This window comes from Chaetodon auriga, chromosome 4, assembly GCF_051107435.1.
Source record: "Chaetodon auriga isolate fChaAug3 chromosome 4, fChaAug3.hap1, whole genome shotgun sequence".
Lineage (NCBI taxonomy): Eukaryota > Metazoa > Chordata > Actinopteri > Chaetodontiformes > Chaetodontidae > Chaetodon > Chaetodon auriga.
In genome coordinates, this window is record NC_135077.1 from 18,515,267 (window position 1) to 18,539,307 (window position 24,041).

Genomic DNA, 24,041 nt, shown 5'->3' on the forward strand with positions numbered 1-24,041 from the left:
AAGTCATGTGTCATGAGCGACCCATGTCACCTGCTAATCAGGACGCGTAATGTTCAATAAATACAACTTTATAATCACATGTTAACCCTGACAAAGTGTGTGAAATTGAGCCTCTTGTGCATGCTGAACCCTCTGCGGGCTGACAATCTATCTCATTCCAAACATGTCTTCTCATGTCATGCCAGACATCATATAGCACCAGATCCCTGATGTCTCACAATCCACTTTTTACACACACAGATGCATGCAAGCACGTATACACACGCTCACAAAATGCACATTTCCTCACATACATGCACACAAAGAGGCAGTCCAATGTGTCTCAATCTGGCCAGTGTCAGATAACGCGTCTCGTGAATAGTGAGTAAGGTGGCGAGAGCTGATAGTGCTGTCAAGGAGCTGAAAGGAATGGAACCTGGTCAGTAGTATCCACATCTATGCACGATGTACTATTTCATGTGGCTTAGAAAGTACACAAAGGGCTATTCAATCCCCCCCACACACACATCCCCCACATGCACACAAACTTGCCTTTCCCTTTTCAAGGAGGCTCTACAACACTTCAAAGGAACTTTGCCCCCAAACATCACAAAACAGCACGATACAGCCTGACTGCAGCAGAAATGTTGGTATGGAAGAAAACTCTGTAGTCTTTGTATATGGCTTCCTCTGGGAATGCTGGAGAGGAACAAGATTGGGACTGAGACACAGACGCTGACAGATGGAGATAATAAAGAAAAAAAGTGCTGTGAGGGTGAGATGAGAGGAAGACAGAGAGGTGACAGCGAAAAACCAAAGAAATCTAAGGGAAATGGTCAAATTTAGAAAACACAGGTTGTGGGTGGGAATGAAAGAAAAACACAAACAAAAGATGTGGCTGAAAATACTATGCAAAAAAAAAAAAAGAATGAAAAGAAACCCAGACACAAGAGTCAGGTTTGATACTGAACACAAGCAAACATATGAGTGAATACAGTGAACCTTCAAGACATAAAGCGAGTCTTTGTAATGTGGACTCGGATAACATGAGAAACAGGAGACCAGGAACAGATTGCGAGCAGAACAGCTTGAGGTACTTCTCCACGGCCAAGGGAGGATGTCATATAGCTAGAGATGGGGGGAAGGGAGGCTGGGCTGCATGCCGAGGCTGCCTTGCTGGCGCAGCTCCTGGCTATGAGGTGCCCAAGCTAGAATGCAGCAGCCCTTGTCTACATCAGCTGATCTTTGAGATGAGTACAATGGTCAAATGGAAAGCGTGCAACAGAACGGCCGACTGTTTTCCATAGACCTCCCACAGACTGTGAGCGTCAGACTGGGATCACCACCGGAGTCGCAAGAATGTTGGATTTAAAATCATTTTCAATTTTCAGCTCACAGTTTGACACTGTCATTTGAAAATAAAACAGACATTCAAAAACAAAAGCATGCTTAAGAGACCACAAAGGAAACCGCGTCTGCTGAATAACGAAACACCTTTTGCATTGCATCCAGAACAGGACACGGGGGAGCTTTCATTGTGCTCATTGTCCTCCTGAGCAATGCGTAGGAGAGGAAGCCCCCCTGCCAGGTGGCAGGTTCTGGGCAAAGGCAGGGCACTGGCACCGGGCACTCGAACATGTTCCCAAAACAGGATTAACACAGCCCAATACCCACAGAGATCCACCGCTCTTGTTTGCGCTTAATTCTACCCAAACAGAATAATCATCATCTCCGCATGCCTGGCCAATAAATGTGGAGCTTTCTGAAAAAAACGTCGAAGAAAATCAGAAAGAAAGAGAGAGGGAGGGAGAGAGAGAGAGAGAGAGAGAGAGAGAGAGAGATAGAGAGAGAGAGAGGGAGAGAGAGATAACAAAAAGGGAAAAAAAAACATTCCAAGGCGAGAGAAAATAGGCCAGCCTGTCTGGCAGCACAGCTTCCACATGACTTTGATTTGAGGAATAGATAAGTCCAACTTTGAGCTTTCACGAGGTGCGCTGCATGTGTGTGATCGGGTAGAAGTAATTGGCGGTGAAATTCTGTGTGACTTGTTTTAAAATGTAAACAACATACTGTCCCCGAGGAAAACAAATTCATACTGAATAACAAACAATGAAAGACTGTTTTGCGTATGATTTCCCACTGAAATTCACTCCTCTTAGATTAATTTCATCTTGCAGAGATGGAGAAAATTGATTGTTCAACGCTTGTCTTTTCTTTCTAAATTTACAGATTAATATTTATACAAGTGCTTAGTGATTCAACCTACTGCTGTACAATCTGGTTGATTATTAACTAAGGCTGCCAGCCTTGAAAAGGTAATGAGTAAGCTACCTGAAGAGGACGAGATAAATTAAGCGTCCCCAGGTGTCGGTGTGTCTGATACAACCTTTTCCCGATCTTAGCCCTATTAGTCACTCACTGCGACAAAAAACACATCCCAGCAAGAGATGCATTCACTGTAAAGGGTTTGTTAAAACCCCTCTAACAGAGTCAATACTGTCAAGGCTGAACAATGTTATCGGATAAACAAGTTAGTAGCCAAAACACTCAGATGGCTTTCCTGAAACATGAAGCACTCAGTATGTTGCTGGTATTCAAGGCAATCCCTTTTCAACTGGCACTACACAATATGTAACATATCAAATGTGTATACAGGTAATATGAAGGCCACGTACTACACTGAAGACATATGGCTCTTTCTCACCTGGATTCTGGTCTTCAAAACAACAAAACCATAGAGATAAGTACACGTTAGAGGTTTTAAACAAAAGGTTTTTGTGGAGCATAATTTACTATAGTGATGCATCTTTACTTTCAGGGATGTATTTATTACTAGCCAACAAAATGTGGGTATTTACTACTGTCTATTTTATCACTGGATGCCTCTTTCAATCACCTATTTGGCTCCCAGCACTTCCCAGACAGCTTGCACAAATCACATAAACCACATTTCCACCAAGCACTCCGCTCCAGTTCAGTTCAGTCTGGTTTGTTAGACATTAGAACGGACATTTTTGTGTTTTCACTGTCAAACGTTGTGGATGGTTAATGGAGCCAGTTCATGCCGACACATTTTCTCGTTACCCCTTTGCTGGGGTACCGAGCACACTGATCTGGGACTTAAAGGCAGAGTGAAAAACACTGCAGTCCCCTGTGCTGTCTTTCTGCCTGCAGCCCTTTCTCAAACAAAGCTTGTTTCCTAGTTGTAATAAACAACTAAATATAGAGAAGAACGAACACGAGAGGTGTGTGCGCAGTGAGTGTGTAGTTGAAAAGTGGAGGTAAATGCGAGCAGAGGAAAAGGTTAGCTGTGAGTTGTCAATCTGGCAGTATATGTACAGTACAGGTTACAGTGTGTCAGCTAATAAATGCTGCAGCTTCTCAAGCTGTTTCCCAACTACTGGAAAAGTGAAGGAGGTTAGCCTTGAAGCCCTGGAGACAACCCTGCCTGCTGTCTGTGGTGAAGACGCAGCGCAGGTCTAAGATTTAGGTACATGCAGGTATGTATGGTAAAGTACAGGTTACAGGAGTACTATACCAGAAGAGTTGGAGTGGTGGAAACACAGTGTGGCCTATGGAGTAACCACATTCTGCAAATCCGTTCCCTCTACAGGACTGTATCTTACACATTAGCACTCGTGCAAGAGAGCGCATCAGTCACAGATCTAATAATATGTTCAGAAACATGCAAGGCAGTGAGAAAGAGTGCACTGGTTTACTTCATCTGACATACTGTACAAGTGATTATTCTTAGACACGTGCTCTTACGTGAAGTGATGGTTCAGTTGAGCTGTGACGGCTTGTAGAGATGGAATTCATAAAGCTGATAATCAACTAGTGCTTACAGTAAAAGTTACCGTCATACTGTCAGATCCCACAAGGGGAATCTGAGGTAGTGTATAAAGTTTGATATGTCATGAGGATATTGGCAATTACTGCCAAAGATACCAAAATACAAGACAGACTGCTGAACTGCAGGCTTGATGTTTTAGTGTAAATAAAACTTCACGGCTGCATTTGATATGATTTCATTGCTTTTCTGTGGAATAAACAAAATGAAAGTTAAGTTTTGAAGTCCATGAAGTTCCCCTGTATTTTAAAACGAATGAAACGAAGCACTGAATGAAACCACTTCCTGTAATGTCAGAGGATTGCTCGTACAGTCAGTCCCACTGAGAATCAGACCTTCTGAGTAGAGTAACCTTTGAATGTGATTAATTTAACTTAAAATGTCACTGCATGCAATATTGCTGAGGTGCTTTCAATAAGTGTCTGTTTCCAGGACTTTTAAAAAAAATGCTTTATGGGGAGAGAAAATCATGGCAGAGAAAATCGGCACTCTGTGGCTGTTTTTAAGGTTCTGCACTAAACGAAAGGACGTGCTACTTCCTCGGATGAGCTGCGAAATGCCAGTGAAGGCGGCGCTTCATCCAAGGCTCAGCGGAGCACAGCAGCCAGATGATGAAAGGCTTTATTCATACGGAGTGACAACAAATAGATTCTTTTCCAGCTACAGTTCTCTGAAGCTCCCCTTTGAGGACAAAGGACAAAACATTTTGAATGCCACCATCCCATATGACCCAAACTATCATGTAAAAACGTTCAAAATCTCATGGACAAGGCATGACCATGTGAACAAAAAACCAAAGACAACTTGCATGCTTAACAGCTTTTATCATGGCAGTTCAGCTTTGGTATCAGCTGGGGAGCAAGACATATCCAAGCAGGAATAAATCAGCATATTAATATACTGAAATACAAGTATGTAACTGCTTTGGAAGGTTTTTGGAAGCAAGTTTTAGTTTCATCTTTCATCAAAATGGCTCCAATAGGGTCATATGGTTTACAGGATCTAATAACTTTTTTTTATCGATTTTCTCTCTGCATAAAAGCATCTTTTCAGGAGATTTCTCAGTTTCCAGACTGTGCTTGTATACATGGACTATGAGTGCTATATATCTGGTTATTTTGAGTCAATTCAGACAAGACCAAGGCCAGCTGTTCATCTCCGAGAAAAGTAAGAGAAGGTTCACAGGTTCAGAGAGACACAGCAGAGGGGGGCGTGGAGGGGGCTTAAGAATGTACACTTTAAAAAAAAAACCTCTGGCTAGACTCTCATCACAACGGCCCCGCGTCAGGAGTGAGACAATGGAAGATTCCTTCGCTTCAACGCTCAACTGAGATGGCAGAGAACAGAGGAGGAGGAACAATGGTGACCCATATCATGGCTGAAAAACCGCATCCATTCACAAACGAACATTCCATTTAAGTCAAAGGAAGCTCGACGTCAGGAACAATTTGACATTTTGGCGAACACAACTATTCGCTGTCTTAGAGTCGTTAGATGAGACGACGGATGGCACCCTCGTGTCTCTGCGGTAAATATGAATCTAGAAGGAGGCGGTCAATTTAGCTTAGCATGAAGCTAGTCTGGCTCTGAGCCATTTAAAATGTCATTTTTACACTTTGTTTTTGTATGAATTAAACAAACAAAATAAAAAGTGTTAATCAGTGAACTTTAGAGTCGCGGGTAAGCAGATTTTGTTGCTTTCAGCAGAACGAGCTTCACCGCTTCCAGGCTTTATGCTAAGCTAAACTAATCAGCTGCTGGTTATACAGGAGCCTTATATTGAATAGAAGAAGCATATTTTCCAAAACATCCATCTTTTTCACGCTCCCTATGTGGTGAGTTAGTAAGCGAAAGCGCAACAGTAAATCTAGCAGTAAAACAGCCTTATTAGATCAGAACTCATATTGTTTGTGTTATCTGTGCATTTTTTCCGAGGCAGCTTTATATGAATAGAAGTCAGGTAATGAGATTCAAACCTACACTCTGTCTCTCTGCCAGGCCAGTTGAGGTCAACGACAGCATCAGAACATAAACATATGCCATCAAACAGGACAGTTTGGCCGTAGCTTCACTCATCGGCAGTCCCTCCCGCTCCTGCTCCCGCTATTTCTCACACGAGACAAACAGAAACATGACAACTGCCTCATCAGCCTCCAACTGTTTCATTAGTGTTTCAATTACCTGGGTGCTGACAGTTCGTGTCCCATCTGTGGCTTCCACCGTCAGGTTGTAATTTGATTTCTGCTCTGCGTCCAGGGGCCGTGCTACAATCAAGGTTCCGCTGGCCTTGCCCACGTCAAAGCGGCTGTCGTAATTACCACCTGTGGATTTTTTTTTTGTACAAACGACGAGACAGGACAAAAGATTAGTGACAGATCATCGCTTAGTTGTCCGCATGTAGCAAGGTTACACAAACATGAAATGGAGGCGCTGAGATGGACACACAAACATCAATTTTCTGCTGTGCTGATGTCATACATAATGAAAAGATACACTAATGTTGCTGAAATTTACTATCAGTGTAGATCTGCTGTTTATCAATCATTAACCACATTAACATTAACCTTAACACACATCAAATGGGTACATAAATACAAAGTGATGAATGTATAACAACACCCTCTTTTACATACTGGACAAAAGGATGCTTAACTGTCATGGATAAACCACACGACAGTGGAAATAAAATGGAGCTCTAGTTCACACAAGAGAAGGAGAGGGGTTTTCCTGCTACTCTTGAGACTCTTAATCAGGTCACAGGTTTGAGGGGAAAATGTGGCACAGCATCAATCCAGTGGCACAACACCATTCAACCACAGCCAACAGGAAGCAGCAACACACAATGTGGGATGATCTCTCAATACAGCACAGCCTATTAGGAGATCCCAGCAGCTACCTTCTGCTGTACAGTTGTGGTCACAAGCCATCTGAAGGATGTAAAACATCTCAGCATCCTCTATGCCGTCTTGCAAAAATCCAACCAAACAGAACATTCCAGAGAAAAGAGGAAAGCCGAAGCAGAGCACAGAGAGAGAGGAGAAAAGAGATGTGTCAGTCGGACATTGATTAGAGGGAGGACAGGCTGGGAGAAAGGGAGAAGAGGCGAGCATATTTGAAGGCAGTCAATTAAGTCCTCTCATGCATACAGTGCTGATCATAAGTATGAAAGAAAGACACATTCAAGAAACTGCAGATTAAGCGTTAACGCTTTAAAAAAGAGTGGCCAATTAAAATTGTAAAGAAATATGCAACGTTTCAATTGGCTCACATGGGAAAGTTAAGAAAAGTATCAATATTTATTCAAAGATATGATTAAATTGTTTTATCGAAACTTTTCTGCAAAGGCAGATTATAGACCAGGTAAGCTAGGCTAGTTATCTTCAGAGGGTTATCAATTATCAAGATATTGCTTCATCAAAATGGTTAATTTTCATTAGTGAACATAGCTAGGAGGAAATGAGTAAGTAAATTAGCTTTAGCTTTAGCGTAGGCTAGCTGTGGCTTTCGTTTCTGCTAGCTCTCCTGCTTTTAGCTAACTCTGCAACAATTTCATTTCCTGTTTTCACAATATATATTTCTAGGACATAATATTTCTACATATGGCAAAACAAATGTATATCGTGACTAAATACTGTATGAAGGTACAGTGTATTGGCTTTGTAAGGCAGCAAACATGCCAGAAAATGGCTGACTTCTCACTGACATGCCGTCTAATATGACATATATACTACAGAACATTACTGCCTCCTACATTATAAGTTATTAGTGTATGTCCGTATTTCACAGACATATCACACACAAACACTAGAGTTAGTGCTAAATCTTTAAAGCATTTCTATGACATAGAGCATTTCTACAGTATGCATGCACACACACAACAACCGAGCTGCATGTGAAGGAGGCATACCTGTGATTTCAAACCACACAGGAACATCAGAGGATTCGGTGGCGACGACGCCCACCATGTGCGCCACAGGGTCGCTCTCCATGACAGAAAAGGTGAAGGGGGACTCCTCAAAAAGCAGGGGAGCCGCATCAGCCGGCAATTTCGGTTTGGGAATCCACTCAATATGCAGACGACAAGTGGAGGATTTCTGGGGGCGTCCGTTGTCGACAGCTTTTATCTAAGAGAGGCAGAGAATGAACGGCTGTGTTACACAGTGTTATGCAACATTTTGTTGCAAATGAGTTTCTGCACAGCTCTCTGGTGTATCCTCTGCCTGAGACTCCTCAGAAGTACATACAGGAAAGTTTGGTTATGTAGCTTGCTAGTTAATGCTAACAGAGAAAACACACCAGCAAATAATATTACATTTTATACACAGTGCCAACAGACATTGGTTACAGCCGCTGATTTGATGCACAAATCCACAGAATGTGTCTCAATAGTAAAAGCTTTTCGGAGCTGTCCACATGGTGAACCTTGTATTCTCAGTGACAAAACAGCCTTTGTGTGGAATTCTTTTGTGATTCAACCTTTTGTGGGGAATTCAATTACTGTAAACTGTGGTGAGCAGTTTCCTCTTGCAGCAGGAAACACGACTTCGGATGTGTGGGGACATAAAATCTGAGTGGAAATCAGTTTAAACCAAAAAAGACGAGTGTGAAGTATCACCACAGTCTTGACAGCCAAGTGTAATGACTAAACGAGAGGTAAATTCATGATGTTTGTCTCACAGGTGGAAGATTGACAGATAATATTCATTTTCACACATTTTAACACATTTCAATCCCTGCGATTCTAAGATACTCTGCAAAAACAGCTGCCACGATGAGCAGAAAATGTCAAGAGCTGTACACTCTGACAGCCAGAAAGATGTGTCACATCGATGGCTGACAAACTTAGCTCTTCATGACCAGCACCGCAGCAATAGGGCCGTGGTAATAAAGCAAACATACTGTGCATCCTGTAACAGTTAGATCCTGATTGGATGTTGTGGGTTGGTGTTTAGAACATGCTCCTTAAAATCTTAAGTACAGCCCTGATTCCAACTGTATAGTATCATTTATGAAGTGTTTCTGAGCCCATGTATTATTCTCCTTCATCCAATCATGTGTTCACAAAGTGGTGAACCTCGCTCCATCCTCACTTGTGAACGACTAAGCCTTTCCATGATGAATTGGGGTTTTGAGATTCAGTGTGACTCATTCTTCTGTGCCATTCATGGCACAGAACTAACAAACTTACACCTTCTGTTTTGCTAATTATGCTGCGTTAAGACAAGCTTATTTCAATACAACCAGTCAGTCACAATAACATGTTTGCCAAAAGCACTGCTCTAAATGCAGAAATCCACATGCTAACTTGACATTCAAACTTCATTCATTATGAATGTGAGCTTTTTATTTATTCATGTATTCATTTATTTATTTATTTTGGAAACTTGTGTATTTGGGCTGTGTTACACTTTTGTTCTATTCTACTCTACTTTCACTCTATTCAGCTCTACTCCCGTTCAGCTCCGCACAGGGAAATCTAGCTGTATCCAGACTTACAGTATATGTCAGCAGCCAGTTATCGTGTACGTTATGTATAGAGTCACAAAAGCAGCCAGAGCCTGAACACCCACATACCTCCACCAGTGTCACTATCTGTAATTGGTTTGGAAACTGATTTAATTGTCTGGACGTCTTGTTTTGTAAACCGGGCAGATGCTGCTCTACCTCTGGTTATTGTATCTCCTGCTTGCAAGAAATATTAGCATCACGACAATATTTACTGTCTTCAATTGAGTAAATGTCAGAAAGCAGCAAACCATCACACTGTTTTCCTGAGTCAGGAGTTGTAGATGTTTTTTTGGAAGTAATATTCTAAACATGATGTTAGTGGATCAATAAGCTTTTGATCCCTTTTACAGAGACTGTTTACTGCATTCTTCAGCACAAAGCCTGATAACAGGAAGGGCAGAAAAACAATGTGGATAAAACCTTGAGAGGAAGAGGAGCATACAACGGTGAAACAACATCTATGACAGGATGAAGTCCTAGTAATCAGACACTCACTGTAAGGATGTCGTATTCTCCAGCAGAAGAGAACTTCTTAGAAGACACCAGGCCAGTCTTGGGCTCGATAAAGAACTTTCCGTTTTCATCTCCCTCCTCGATGCTGTAAGAGATCTCGGCATTCGGTCCCTCGTCACGGTCAGAAGCAATGACCCGATACACCGGGTCTCTCTTGGCGGCTCTCTCTTTCTCTGGCCTCTCCCGCTCCGGGAGCTTGATCTTATAGATCTTCTCCAGGAACAACGGCCTGTTGTCGTTCTCGTCGAGGACTCGGACGATGACGCGGACAGTGGTGGATTTGGCAGGAACGCCGTGGTCAGTGACCGTGATCTGAGGAGGAAGAAGACAAAGCTTCAGATGAAGGAGCAGACTGAAAGGCCTGAGGCCGAACTTCAAATCACATGAAATAACTCCTATCTCTGAGTCACGATGTCCTTATTGTTTACCTCTCTGATCAACAGAGATAAGTGAATCCCTTTCAGCGTAACAAAGTTAGAGTTTTGGAACAAGAGGCAGTAAATAATTCAGAAAAGGTTTAATAAATCACACAATGTCATTGAACATTACGTAAAACTGCCATGGGAATCTGTAAAGATGAAGACAGATGTCTTAGAAATTCATCATTTCAAAGTCTAAATTTAATCAAAGTTTGGATGAAAAGGGGATGCGTGCTTCTTCCCCTTCATCACACTTTCAATCCACTTATTTCTCTCCAACTTAACTAGCAGCCAAAATTAAAGGCAAGGCTGAGATTTGCCATCAGGGGGTCTCTTTGAATACACGTTCTTTAGTTAAAAAACAAACACACATCAGTAACAGGCTGTTATACACTCATCTATTGCTGGAGACGAGAAACACTTGGTCACTTGGTACTCTATAGAACGTGATTCTTTCCTGACATAAAATCTCTTTGGTGCTGTTAAAAGTGGACTTTTTCACAACTACAAATACAAATTTGTGAGTCTCGTAAGGCAGAATTATCCAACAGAACAATACAAAATAGACTAAATAGGATTTCTTCATTTTCATCGTTGCTCGAGGGAGAGGGCAGAACTTTAAAAGCAGCGATTTTGGTCCATTAGTTGTGTGACTGTTCAGTGGTCAAACCGTTTTTGTCTGGTTGGATGCAAGAAGCTGCACGACTCGTTTTTAGATTCTTGAGCGCCTATTTTAGCCAAATAATAAGAATTTAAAGGAACACTGTCACATTTTGGGACACAACAAATTGGGCAAGGTGTGCCCAGGTAGCTCACCTGGTCCGGGGTGCACCCCGTGGGCTAAGGCTGTGCTCTCGCTGCAGCAGCCCAGGCTTGATTTCAACCTCAGGCCTTTGGCTGCATTTCCTTTCCTCTCTCTGCCTCCTTTCACTCTGTACTGTTTTCTCTAACAAAGGCTGAAAAGCCCCAAAAAATAATGGTCTCACATTTAACATGTTGAAAACAGCAGAAACCTTGATTTTATGTTTGCCTGTGATCATGATAACAGCAGCTTGCATGGCTACTATATGAACAACCCACCAGAGCTAATTATTTTTAATTAGCTGCACCTCTTTACTGTGATAGCACCAGCTGCACTGACTCTGCTGCTGTGTGTCAAATGAGCAAACAAAGATTTTGCACTGCTAATAAACACTGAGACCTACTGCCCTCCATCGAAGGCTGGGGGCTTTTTTAAAACCCAGAAGTACTCAGTATAAAAGACAGTGAACTAAATCATTAATGGTGGCTTAATTTAAGTCACAACATCAAGTGATGCTGGCGGCATGCTAACATTTTTTAATCTGTTCCATGATTATGTGTCTTCAGACGTTTGAGTGCTCAGTTTGAGGAATTTAATCAAAAGCCAAGAGCCACAGCCTGACCTAAACAAACAATTTTCTAATTTCAATCTAGTCCCAGGAAGATGTGCTCAAGGGTTTGTGCATCTGAGCACTAGCAGAGATGTGAGCAATTCCAGCTTCAAGCTGCAAAATACTGTAGAAGGGCAGAACAAATGTCACCGCCATCTAAAACCATCTGCTAAGTGCTTCACTAAAAACAGTCAACAGTCCAGAACAAGGCACACACCATTTGGTGCCATAGTTTCAATTACTAAAGTAATGTGTTTTGGTTTTTCTCACAGTGTCTGCAGCTGTCCGTGCGATTCACATGAGCAGAATTAATTAAATGGGTTGACAAGAAACCTGAGCATGAATGTGTCTCTCAGGGAGGATATGTTGGTGCCCGTTCTGTGCTGCGTGATGAACATTTCCATTATGATCACATGAGCTTTTTGGCCTCATGTATGTGGGTTTAGTACCTGATGTCCCGGCTTATATAAAACACCTTGAGGCACTCTTGAATAAAATGTCCCAGCGTGGTACCTCAGCAAAACTGCTTTGCGTGTGTCTGCATGCACAGTATCCATCACGACGAGCCTCTCTTTTGAGCATTTTCATCAAAAGCCTTTTGTTTGATAATTAGGCAAACCACACAAAAGACAGAGAAGTTACACCAGAGGGAGTGCGTCTCATCGCATCAGTACAGCACTGCTGTAAAGTGAAGTGAGCTGAGCCAACCCATTATGCTCTGATTATCTATTGCAAAACTTTCAGCTGTATCTGACCCACCATATGCAAGCAATGTTGTTTTAATGCACAGAATAATGAAAATAACTTGGGAATCGGGACAAACTGTGCAGGATTCTGTAAGCTAGTCACTATAAAAGTGCATATTGTGCTTGGCTGTAATAACACAGAGAATTAACTGAAGCCGACGTTCCGCAACAGTTGTTTAAATAGAACAACTCACTCTTTGATGAGCAAGCATGCATTGTGGAGGAGATACGAATGCCTGCTGCAATAACTGCTGAATTAAATAAGAGTATGAAACTGCTACTCTCCCGATGTTTCCACTGCAGGATCTTTCTCAGGGGACCAGGAACTGTTTGAAGAACTTGTGTTGGTAACACGTTTAATCAAAGGTGTTTTGACCAGAGGACACAGACAATTTTGCTCCTGCAAAAAAGTTCCTACTCCAGAAACAGTGCTGTGCCCAAGCGAACAGGAAGCTGGGGCTTGAGTGTCGTCCCTGTGGCTTCGTAGTGCCTGGAACTGCTAAACTTTATAAACTTAGTCAAAAACTTAATTCTATCCACACTGTTTCTGTGCCATAGCTGCAGTGCTGGTTTCAGCTACTTATATCCAAGGATTTGCTGGTTTCTGTCCTTGTGGATGAGCATTAAATGATTAATCAGAAAAAAAAGGACTGAGTAGGATCAAACATCGTGGTTATAGACCTGTCTGGCATGTACCTTGCATCTGCCCGGCTGCATGCTGGGATAGGCTTCACACAACAGATGTGAAGAGCCCATTCACCTCTGCTTTTCCATTATAATGTTCTCTCTGCAGTCCCAGGCCTGAATCCTAAGCATGTCCTGGCATGTCCCACTTTTGCTATTTACCCACCCCCCTCCTTCCTGGGACGGAGGCCTCTCATCCTGCCGCTAGAGCCCACACTCAGACCATCCGGAGCAGCTTTGCCTTTTTCTCAAATTCCCCCGCTGCCTTTCTGCCTTTAGCTCTCTCTCTTTCTCTCTTTCACACACAGGCACACGACTACCGCCTACCAACCCCCATCCATCTCATCATAAAACTCTGAAGGCCCCCTGTGCTCCCTCCACCTCCTCCTGGCATTTGGTGCAAACAATGCTGACACAGCCCCCACCCTAATTGCTCCACATGTTCCACATGGCCCCACATGTTTCGTTTCTTCTCCTACAACAAGCTCGTACAAAAACTTCACTGCGAGCTGGGACTTCGGTTTGATTTGCTCTGCCAGCACCCAGTTCTCACTCGACGGCATGTGCACACACGCGTACTCTCCTGAGTCATGATTAGCACTCGATTAGCTGCCCTGAGGATACACCAAGGTGTGTGTGTGGCTGTGTGTGGGGCAAATTGTAGGGTTTAGGGGTTTGGAGTCTGGGCTGCCCCATGAATGTTTAGCCCAGTAAAGAGCTTCCTGCTGGATTCCCAGTGACCAACAAGAACAAACTTCTTAAGTTGCCATGGTGACAGTGCTCTTCCCAGGCCCTGTTCACTGAGCCACTTTCTACCTATTTAGGTCAAAAGTTGCTCGCTTTAAAAACGATCCCTCCAACTCATGCTCAAATTAAATAGGAACGGGCAAAAGGAACTTTTAATTGGTCACACGTTTGTTCTGTCTGCACGAAGAAAAGCAAGAATATCAGCATGAGAAGGGAAGGTGTGTTGCATTCAGCCTAATATTAAAGTCTATTAGAGTTTGTTTAATGTGGTTATTAAATGTCTGTCTGCAGGCGTTCTGTCAAATGAGACGAACAACACTGATAAACTCAACTTTGGCTGAAATTTTAGTTTTTTAAATCAGACAGCAGTTGCATACTAGTGAGTCAACAGTTTACGACCACATGTTGGAGGCACACCTCTTTTGTTTTTAACTTTGATGCCAAATAGTCTTCACAAATTCAACAGGTATGGTACGAAAAATTCAATTTTACGCTTGTTTTTTCAACCATCAGCAAAACCATAAAAGAACACAGTTTTCTATTATTCTCCAGTTCCATCCCTATCATTTACCCTCAGTCCTGTTATGCAATTAGCGCAGTGCGATGTACAATCACAGTATGAAATACAACACTGCTCTGGCACCAGATGCACCGACATTAACTGTCACCCAGTGATCACTGAATTGTGTAACTTCTAACAATAATTAAAAGGCATCCAATCTGCTCCCTGTCAGCACCGGAAACACAATTAAAACGCTATTATCAACCTCGGGTTTGTGGCGAGGAAGAGGGAGGGAGGCATCAGGAGGGAACAGAGCCCAGCTCAATTAAAACCCACAAGTTTAGACATCGGCCTGTTGGGCTGACAACAGTTTCCTGTCCCAGCTTGCTCCATCCACGAGACGGAACAGTGGGAAAGAACAAAGGAACAGTCACCAGGATCTCCCACATGCCTCCCACCTCTCCCATCCGGAAATCAGTACAGGGAGAAATTATTCCAAAAGTGCCCTTCTTGCACCTACAAGATTTGTTTTAGCTGGCAGCATGCGGCTCTCAACCACAACTTCTCTTTTTTTTCTAAAACGATGACCTTGAAGGTTTATGATTAACATCTTACTTATCTCCATATTTTCCTTTAGAGTTCATAATTTTAAAAATAAAGCGCTTACCTCAAGAATGTGCTCATCTTGTTGCTCCCTGTCCAGTTTTCTGGAAGTTGTTGAAACCAGACCTGTTGAAGACAATCAATAATATTAATATTAATTACACAGATTCATTATATAAGGCAACAACCACATGGATCATTATTTTTTCACCATAAAGCAATTGTAAAACCTTAAATTAAATGTGGATGAATATGCTGGACTTGAGGCTGACAGATGAATGGGTTCGGCTGACATATTTACCTCAAACACATGTGCTGTTCAGGCCTTATCAGCCGACACACACACACTGATACCGATATATACACCGTCTGCAATGAGCTAATATTGGCCGATAAGGAACAAGAAGTTGTCGAAATTCCACAGATGTGTTTGAGGAAGGTTAGAGACAGCGTCTCACAGTCTGTCTATCAGCAAGCACTGAAAAGTTCATGTCCCACTCATAAATCTCAATTCTTTAATAAGCAAGTTATAGGGATTTTTATGAGAAATCTGTAGGCTACATGATGGAAAAACTCAGTTTGTCTCCTAATATTTAAGTTAAAAACAGAGAGCCAAAGAGATAGTTGGGACAGTGTGAAGGAAAGAGCAATATTTGATTACTAAAACTCTAAAATAACAAACACTCCCACTCACTGTTGGGTGACATGATCTGAACCCTGCTGGTTACCTCATCAGTCACCCATGAGTTAAGATTTTGCATCTGGAAGAGTGCTCTCCCCGTAGGTCTTCCCTGTTTTTGGTCAAACCACATGCCAGACAGCCCACCACACTGACTTACACATGTGAAATATCACAAAGGTCTGCAAAACAGTACCCAAACAGCAGCGTAGCTCTGACACCCCGCTTTTAATTCTTCCACAAGCTGAATAAATAGACAGCCAGTCAGACAGCACCCGCAGTCTTGAGCACTTTCGAAACAGAGAAAATGAATCTTCCGGAAAGATCCTGCTGCTGGTTGAAGTGTTTCAAGGGTCTTTTTAAGCTCTATCATTCATTTTAAGTGGATGGATTGATGTTGCGCGACATCAATCGCATGGAGGGGACTTTGTTAAGAAAGGCTTTGACAAAAGTAAAAATAAAACAAGTTGGAGTCTCGAGTTCCCGTCTCGTCCAATTCTCAATCAAATTCACAGCGAAGAGAAGAAAAAGAAGAAAAGGGGGGAGGATATTGCTACATGGCTACGTTATAAGCAGCGTTCTGTTCTCACTACCAATGTAATTGCAACTTTGCAGAGACACTGAGTGTAGAGTAGACATGCCAACTCCAACCGCACCAGAGCTGTCTGCTTGCCACACTGCGCCTGATTAGCATAAAGCAAAGGATTTCCGAAACCCAACCCCATCAATGGCACATATGCCTGCGACTAGAATAGCAGGCCACAACTTACAGGTCCTGAAATAGTTCTCCCTCAGCACTGCAATTGAGGCATATGAGCGAGGCGCTTTTGCTCCCCTTTTTCATCCTCTGCTTCTTAGGCTTTATTTAATCTTCACCATGAGCTGCAGAGATCCAGGTCCACTGATACTCAGTTAGAAAAAACACCAGACAACCAGACATTTCCTGTAGATGCAACACTTTTTTTTGTTGTGCTTTTTGGCTGCATATTGATGAACAACTCATTTAAATGTTCATTTAACGTTAACATGAAATTGCAGCGACTGCAGGTACAAATCTGAGAGAGGAATCTAAATCAACCCCCCTTTCCCAACACTGTCACATACACCCCCTCGCTAAGTGAAAAGAGGTGTTTCGTAACTGACAGCTCAGATTAAGTTTAGTAAATTTATACGACCTGCAGGAATTACTCTTTGCAGCGTTGCATGATGTCTGCAAAAAAGTTTGCAGAAGATCATCACAGGTTGCATGAGCTCGCGAGCTGTAGATTATTACCATCAAAGCTAATAGTTCTGCTGTGCCACATCAAAACAGACCACGGTGACTAATTATTCATGTGCTTTAGCGAGGCTGGAGCTGATGGATGATAATGTTTCTGAGCTCCCCAGCGTGCTGTGTTAGGTAACTCTGTTCTCTGTACATGCATTATAGAGCAGAATACAGATGACAATATTAACCGCACCGAGTCCATGTCTCTGATTTATAATTCCTGTGCAAATCAGCTGCCGAATCACAGCTTGACTGGGTATCATAACAGATACAGCATTCACAAACGGTATACTGCCAGTACAGAATCACAGCGCTGCAACAAACACAACATTAGCAAAACCAATGAAATCACAAAACGGCTGGCCTGTATCCAAAGCCTACACTGGAGAAGAGAAATTTGGTTTCAGCTCTGCTTTGCAAAGACTGCAGAGAAGTCCCATTTCACAAACATTATTTACACCTTGATGCTGCAACAGTGAACGCAGTGGAAGATGACACATTACTGGACGCCGTTTATTTGTGGTTGCAATTGCTTGTTCAAAAATCTTGTATATTTTGGTGCTGGAGCAATCTCTCTCTTTCTCAGCCTGACACACAAATTTGCACAGCTACCTCGAGCTGGAAATAAGAATGGGACGTTTGTTTTAAAAAATGAGCTGGAGAGAGTGCACGGGCAATTAAGAAAGCCAAACTAAAGAGGAAGTGGAAAGTTATTTAGTCCCCGTTTCAATGTGGTTACTTGCTGAAGTAAAAATAGCGACAGCACCGCTCAGGGAGTGAGCACGCTCAGATTTCATGCACTATTCCCTGCTGAAATTCCATTGTCCAGAGAGGCAATACAACTGGCAAGGTGTCATAAATATCAAGGGTGTTTGATAACCATGAGACTTCTTCCAGATATGCTGTCTTTAGCAGCAGCGGGGTGCCGACCTTCTCACAGCAGGGCCAAACTGTGCATCCTTAATACACATCTCAAAAGCAGCAGACAATCCTGTCATACAGTGAGCATCTGCCTTTAATCCTATGGTCTGTCCCGGCTTTCTTTTCGCAATCGTGTGAAGGTGTACTGAGCAGTCTAACGCTGCAGCTTATGTTTATTTTCATTATAGAGCAATCTTGCAATTATTTTCTCAATTAACGTTTTAATTGTTTGGTCTCTAAAATGCAAGAAAATAGTTAAAAATGTCTCCCACTATTTCCTAAAGCCCAACATCAAATGTCAAAAGTCCAAACCTCAAAGATAGCAAATCTTTAAATCAGAGAGGAAGGAAGTGGATATTGTTTTGCAATGTATAATGCTTCTGTCAATAAACTGATCAATAGTAATAATTCACCAACAGCTTCAGCTCAACAATAATCAGCTCAGTGGTTTTGGGGCCACTTGGTGAAAAGGCTGGAACCACAAGCCCAATTTTACTGCTCTCTCACATTTTTAAAGTATTTAAGGATTTTGATGGAGCGTGAAACCAGCATCCACTTCAAGATGTAGAGATGTCTGGGAGGAGAATCAAATCAGAAATGCAGAAAATATGTTGCATGGACTGTGGATGAGCGGAGTTATTTTATGTTGTGGCTTAAACGGCTTTTGTTTGCTTCTGTTCCATTTGTGTCTCACGCTGCCAGATCTCTGACCACAGGACTTCCCGCCCACTCTAATATCCAAGCACCAATATCACTTTCAGAAAATAATTCAAAACAAATAGTTTCCAAAATCGCTATACTTTCAAACATCTAATCTTGCAAGTTTGATCACCCACCCAAAAGCTACACGCTCACCAGGAATGGTCGTCTTACGTAGGACTGAGCTGGCACTAGCGGTCCAGCCAATAAAGGTGCATACCTCTCTATCTCTACCTAAATGTTAAGGAACTGTAAAATGATTGGTTGGTAAGCCAGAGCTCACCAGAGAAGTCTGCACTTCCAACCCACAGCCTTTGTCACAACACACACACACACACACACACACACACACACACAAGCCATCCTCAGGCGTGGGCTGAGCTGGGCCGACAGTAATTATAGCCATGCTGTTTTGAGAGGGAGAGAAAAACAACAGCAAAGCAGCAGTGGCACTCTCAACCATGTCCTTGAGCGCTACAACCGCTGCTCCAAAATGGAGGCCTGGGGGGAGTTAAGGAGTCCAGGACATTGTTGGGCCGGTTCATACCCAGGCCCTGCTGCTGTGATTAGCAGTGTTGAGAGTGACACACATACTTATGTGACACACATTTAGCTGTAACTCCAGACGATCGGGAATGTGCTGGGTGTCTGCAGCGGCCCGCCTGGCTGTGCAATTTAAAAGTCCTTCAGATGTTTAGTATTGTTGTTGATAAACTGACACTAATCTATGAAAATGCATGATTTACTCCCCTGTTATTTTTCTCATGTGTGACATCGATAATGAACACAGACTGCAACATCTCTTATCGCGAAACCCGACGCTCAACCCCAGACAACTATATCAATATTCTCAGCTTCATTATGAATCAAGTGTCTACCACTCGAGCCTAAAACAACACTGTGAAAAGTATCTGCTTTCGCTGCTCATGATGCCATCTATACTCTCAAATGAAAACTGTGGGACACCAAAATCCAAAGGACTGTGGGAGTTTAAGAAGGGATTGGTACATCAAAGTAAAGGCTGTTTGCTGCTTTATAACCGAGTCCCCCAAATGCTGCTGAGCAAGAGCTACTGGCTGTTCTCTTTTATTGAGAGGGAAAAAAATTGCTTTGCCTGCCATTTAAAAGGCAGCGTAGCCCAAATAAAGTCCGTTCTGATGTCCAGAAGCACACAGAATTTAACAAACACAACAAAGAGAGGCCATATAAGCTAATACAAACACATGAATGCATACTTATGGTCTTTGTGAAAATGAGAAAAAGGCATTTAGTGGGGCGAGCATTGTTTACATTAGGATTGAGTTATCTCAGCACCTCACAGCTGCGAGGCTTATTTGTAATCTGAAAAGACAACCATGTCATGGAAGACTTGGGGCTGCAGGGGATTCAGGTTCCCAAGAGCTTGTGAAAGTGAATGTCGTGGGGAGTTGTGTAAATGGATGGGATGCTTGGAAGCAGCAGAGCAGCTGAGGAACGGCATTACAGATAGTACAAGCATGAGACTGTGTGGGCACTTTGACTGTGCAGGCAACACAGTGGTGCATGTTGAGATTGCAGGAAGGTTATTTGGTTTTGATACACACTGCTTGGTGTGTGCACGCTAAGGCAGTCTTGTTAAATGATTTTCCGCTCTCTCTCTACCTTGGTGGATTTCATATTTGTCATTAGGCACAGGTCCAACTTACATATAAAACAACCTAAGTAGTATTGTTGCAGCCATGTCTTAAGACCAAATCTGCAAGGCCAATTAGACTGGAGACCATCTGTCAGTCAAATGCTAGAAGTCCAGCTACTGAGTTCTGGAAAGCCTGATAATTGATGCAAATTTAATCCTTAGCAAGGAACAGCAGAACTCACTCAAACAGGGAGCACATGTACACAGTTTTTATTAGGTGAAATGAAAATCTGTGTTCGTACATGAATGCCTGGCTCTCCTTGAAATACATAAACTGGGATATTGTCTGTTTTTACGGTTGTATGATCACACTAGTGTTAACAGTGAACATGGATTCCCTCGTCCAGTCAATTTGTCACTTTGAGTCAAAATTTGGTTGACCCACAGTGCTGTCAAGGAGAGTCCAGAATGGAAGAAGTTCTTGAAGCTTATTGGTTGTGTTGCATCTACTTGTATTTAACCTCCACTATTCCACTATAAACTGCTCCACAAAGGAGGAGTGGCTGTTAAGGCAGAGAGTCGATGGCACGAATACATTCTCTTGAATTAACTGTGGTCTTGTCTCATTAGAGACAGAGCTAACAGGCTGCTAACTGAGTTAGCAATCTTGTTAGCTTGGACAGCTTAATCTCTCCCGTCACCAAGTCTCTTTATTGAATGAAATGATGTACAACCCCGAGAACAACATGCCCTGGTGGAGTAACACAGTAGAAAAAAGGAGAAATTAGCTTAGAGAGCTATTGTGTCTGATTAATGCATGTTCTCGCCTGGTTAGCGTGTTAGCAGTTAGCTTGCCAGCTACAGCAGTTTACAAAAACAGCCTTGCAAGTACTTTCTAATAACTTCTAGAAGAACATTTCAGGAGGAAAGGAGCATGGATGAATTTCACTGAGCAGAGTCGAAAGGCGACAGTGCACTGAGAATGAAACTGAATGTCCACCAATAAAGTCAAATGTCTGTCTGCCTACACATGCACAAAGCCGTTGCAGCTTTGCACTGTTAATTTTTCAAGCCATTTTAAACCTTCCACATCTATCGTGCTTGCTTGTATGGTTCACTTGAGTAGGTGAGGCATTTTGATGTGCACCAACACGAGCCACCTGGCCCATTTAACAGAGGTGTCTCAGAGCACTTCCACATTAGCCCTTGAGCAGGAACATTAGAAGTGATAAAACATTCAAACTAAAACACTGCACATTGTAATTTCACTGTGCAGTGATATCGAAATGTCAGAGACAGTGTTTTTAATCGGCTCAGCTGTCTGACTGCATGTAAATGTTTACCTCTCTCAACCTCTTTGTAGGTTGGTCGTCCTGCACATAGTTTGGCATTCGTACATTCACTTCTCGAGCTTCGCTTTGCACAGAATAAATCACAGTTCTTCTGTGGTGTTTTTGTAAAGTCCAGAGGCGCTGTGTTCACAGAAATCAGTCAAGGTTAAATGAAAACTTGAGACACCCGTGATGCCGAGATGTGGCATTCTTTGGGACTCTTAGAAAAAAACAGAATGAATGTCACATTGTGAAAAAAGGTGTCGTGCCACAGAGGACCCAGGTTGTATTTGTTTCAGAGATACTGTGGTTAGACTGAATCTCAGCCAGCTAAGCCACCATGACGGCGCTTTGAAGTTTTAAGAGGAAAATCAGCCATTTTTCATTTCCACATTTTCTTTTCACAATCTCTTTTGAGAGCTGTGACAATTGTTTGGCCTCCAAATCACCGGAAACATCAGGAAGTTGTTGGAAGTATCCATTTCCTATCTCACTTCCCCTGATAGAGGGGCTTTGGTAAACCACTGATAGCACCAGTGTGTGTGTGTGTGTGTGTGTGTGTGTGTGTTTACCCTCAGAGAGGGTGTCACTGAAAGTTGATATGAGCACCACGAAAAGTGGATGATTCACGGCTGCAGTCCCACTGGCTGTTTTCCCTTACCTTTTCATTTAGCCCCAGGGATGACAAATGCACATAAGACCTGTCGAAGGTATCCAAGCTTGCCAAAGCATTACCCACGGCATTCCTTTTCGATGGATGACAATGAGCTGCTGGCTGCAGGCTAAGAAAAAGGATGGGCCGAAATTGTTTAATACAACTGAAAGAATACACCTGGGTGCATCTTCCTTCTTCTGGTTTAACCAATGAAATGACAGCTACCATTAAAGGGCAAAAACGATCAGGTATAGACAGTCATGTCCTATTAAAGGCATGCTCTTGTCAGCTATGACACCATCGTCTGGTGATGAATACAGGTCGGCGCCATCATTATAGGGTGGAGTTTTCAATGGGCTTTAGGTGTTCTGAGCACAAATCTCATATGTCAGGTCACCATACACTGAAGACAGCATGTTCTACAAAGTCAATGGACAACACTGGGGCAATTAGGGAGGCTTTAGAAAGTGCTAATACTACACCTAGAAAGGCAGAATAGGTACAACAGGAAGTAGAGTAATGAGCATTCAGCAAGATAAGATTGCTATCGTAGTGATCTTTGCTCCGGCTTTGCTCCAGACTTCCTGTGTGTGGGGTGTGTGTGTGTTCTGACTACACGTTCTGCCTGGTTGCCCTTTCCTAATACATACATGTTCTGGCATAAGAGCTCTGCTCAAAGTCCACAAAGTCACAGCACAGTAACAGCATTTCAGGGAAGAGAGAGAGAGAGAGAGTGATTCACCAGGTACTGATCGCTGCTCACTCTCCCACAGAAAAGGTGGGCAAGTCGTGTCAACAACCTCAGATGAACTAGCTTGGAGATCTGACACCTTCTTTGGAAAGAAAAAAAAACTAGGCAGCTAGTGGACTGGCTGTCTCGAGTGCTGTGCGTGTGGACAAACCATCCCTATTCTTAATCTACACCCCAGTGATAAACAACCTTCGACTGCTCTACAATGCAACCGAGTCACATTTTACACAGAGCACGTACAATTATGCATCTGCCCATCTCACACAGCCCATATCCTGTTGTGATCTGCTGACAACGAGCCTATGAGTCTTTATCCAGGAAATACAATTCTCCTCAGCTGCCAAATCAGGGCTTAGGAGCCTGAAACAACCGTGGTCATGTCTGTGGGTGGGATGAGATCTGTGCCACCAGACAACTGAGCACTGGTTCATCTTTTAAAATTTCACACCCGAGCAGCATTATTCAAATTCACTGATCTCTTACTGATTTAGAGCACATAATTCATATCCAGCTGACTGGCACAAATTTTACCCCACGCGGCTCTGCCTCGTTTTTTCTCTTCCTGTTCAAATCCCCATCCAAAGTGAGGCTATATCAAACCGTTAAGTTCTAAGCTCTCAGACGTTAGGATTGCAATAGTGTCTGCTACAGAGAGGAGCTGGCCTTGCACTTTAATGGCAAACTAAAGTCAGAGAACAGCCAAAACAGCAGGACTTGTTTACTTGGCAGAAATAAATAATGCTTAAGCCTTTCATCCTGGACTTTACTGAGCCAATGTGGATCTGTTGCGGAAAAAGGGTAACCGACGCCACCCAAGGCGTCAAGTGAAGCCTTCATATGTGTCTGAAGCTTAACAGGCTGCCTGGAAAGCTGCACAAGGCTGTAGCCCATGATAGAAGGCTAGCTAGTTAGCTTGAAACACATGCCAATGAAGTTCCAAAACCCACAGACAAAACATAGGCCTTAACGTCTTTTCCTTTTTCCCACCCCTTTATAGAGCTTTGTAGATATGCCAAGACAGGGCCTATGCTTCCAATGCAATTTTAGAACATGTAATTACAGAGACTTACATGTTGTAAATTTAAACATTTTCAAAAACCTGTAATATGCGGTGAGAATGCCATATTGAGTTGATAATGTGGATAGATATCAGGCCTATT

At 42.7% G+C, this 24,041-nt stretch overlaps 1 protein-coding gene across 13 annotated transcripts in view; it reads right to left on the reverse strand.

Moving 5' to 3' along the window:
- Window positions 1-24,041, reverse strand: part of fat1a (FAT atypical cadherin 1a) — a 76,227-nt gene that overhangs the window by 30,882 nt on the left and 21,304 nt on the right. For 11 of the 13 annotated variants that reach the window (XR_013077090.1, XR_013077092.1, XR_013077093.1 and 8 more), the window contains exons 4-8: window positions 15,028-15,089; window positions 9,833-10,162; window positions 7,737-7,953; window positions 6,726-6,794; window positions 6,011-6,150 (exon numbers count right to left, since the gene is read on the reverse strand). Coding sequence is in view for 7 of the 13 variants with exons in the window: in XM_076728573.1 (XP_076584688.1) it covers window positions 6,011-6,150; window positions 6,726-6,794; window positions 7,737-7,953; window positions 9,833-10,162; window positions 15,028-15,089 (818 nt within the window). In the remaining 6 variants the exon portion in view is untranslated. The remainder of the gene's footprint in view (window positions 1-6,010; window positions 6,151-6,725; window positions 6,795-7,736; window positions 7,954-9,832; window positions 10,163-15,027; window positions 15,090-24,041) is intronic. The other 2 variants (XM_076728576.1, XM_076728575.1) reach the window with 1 other exon arrangement.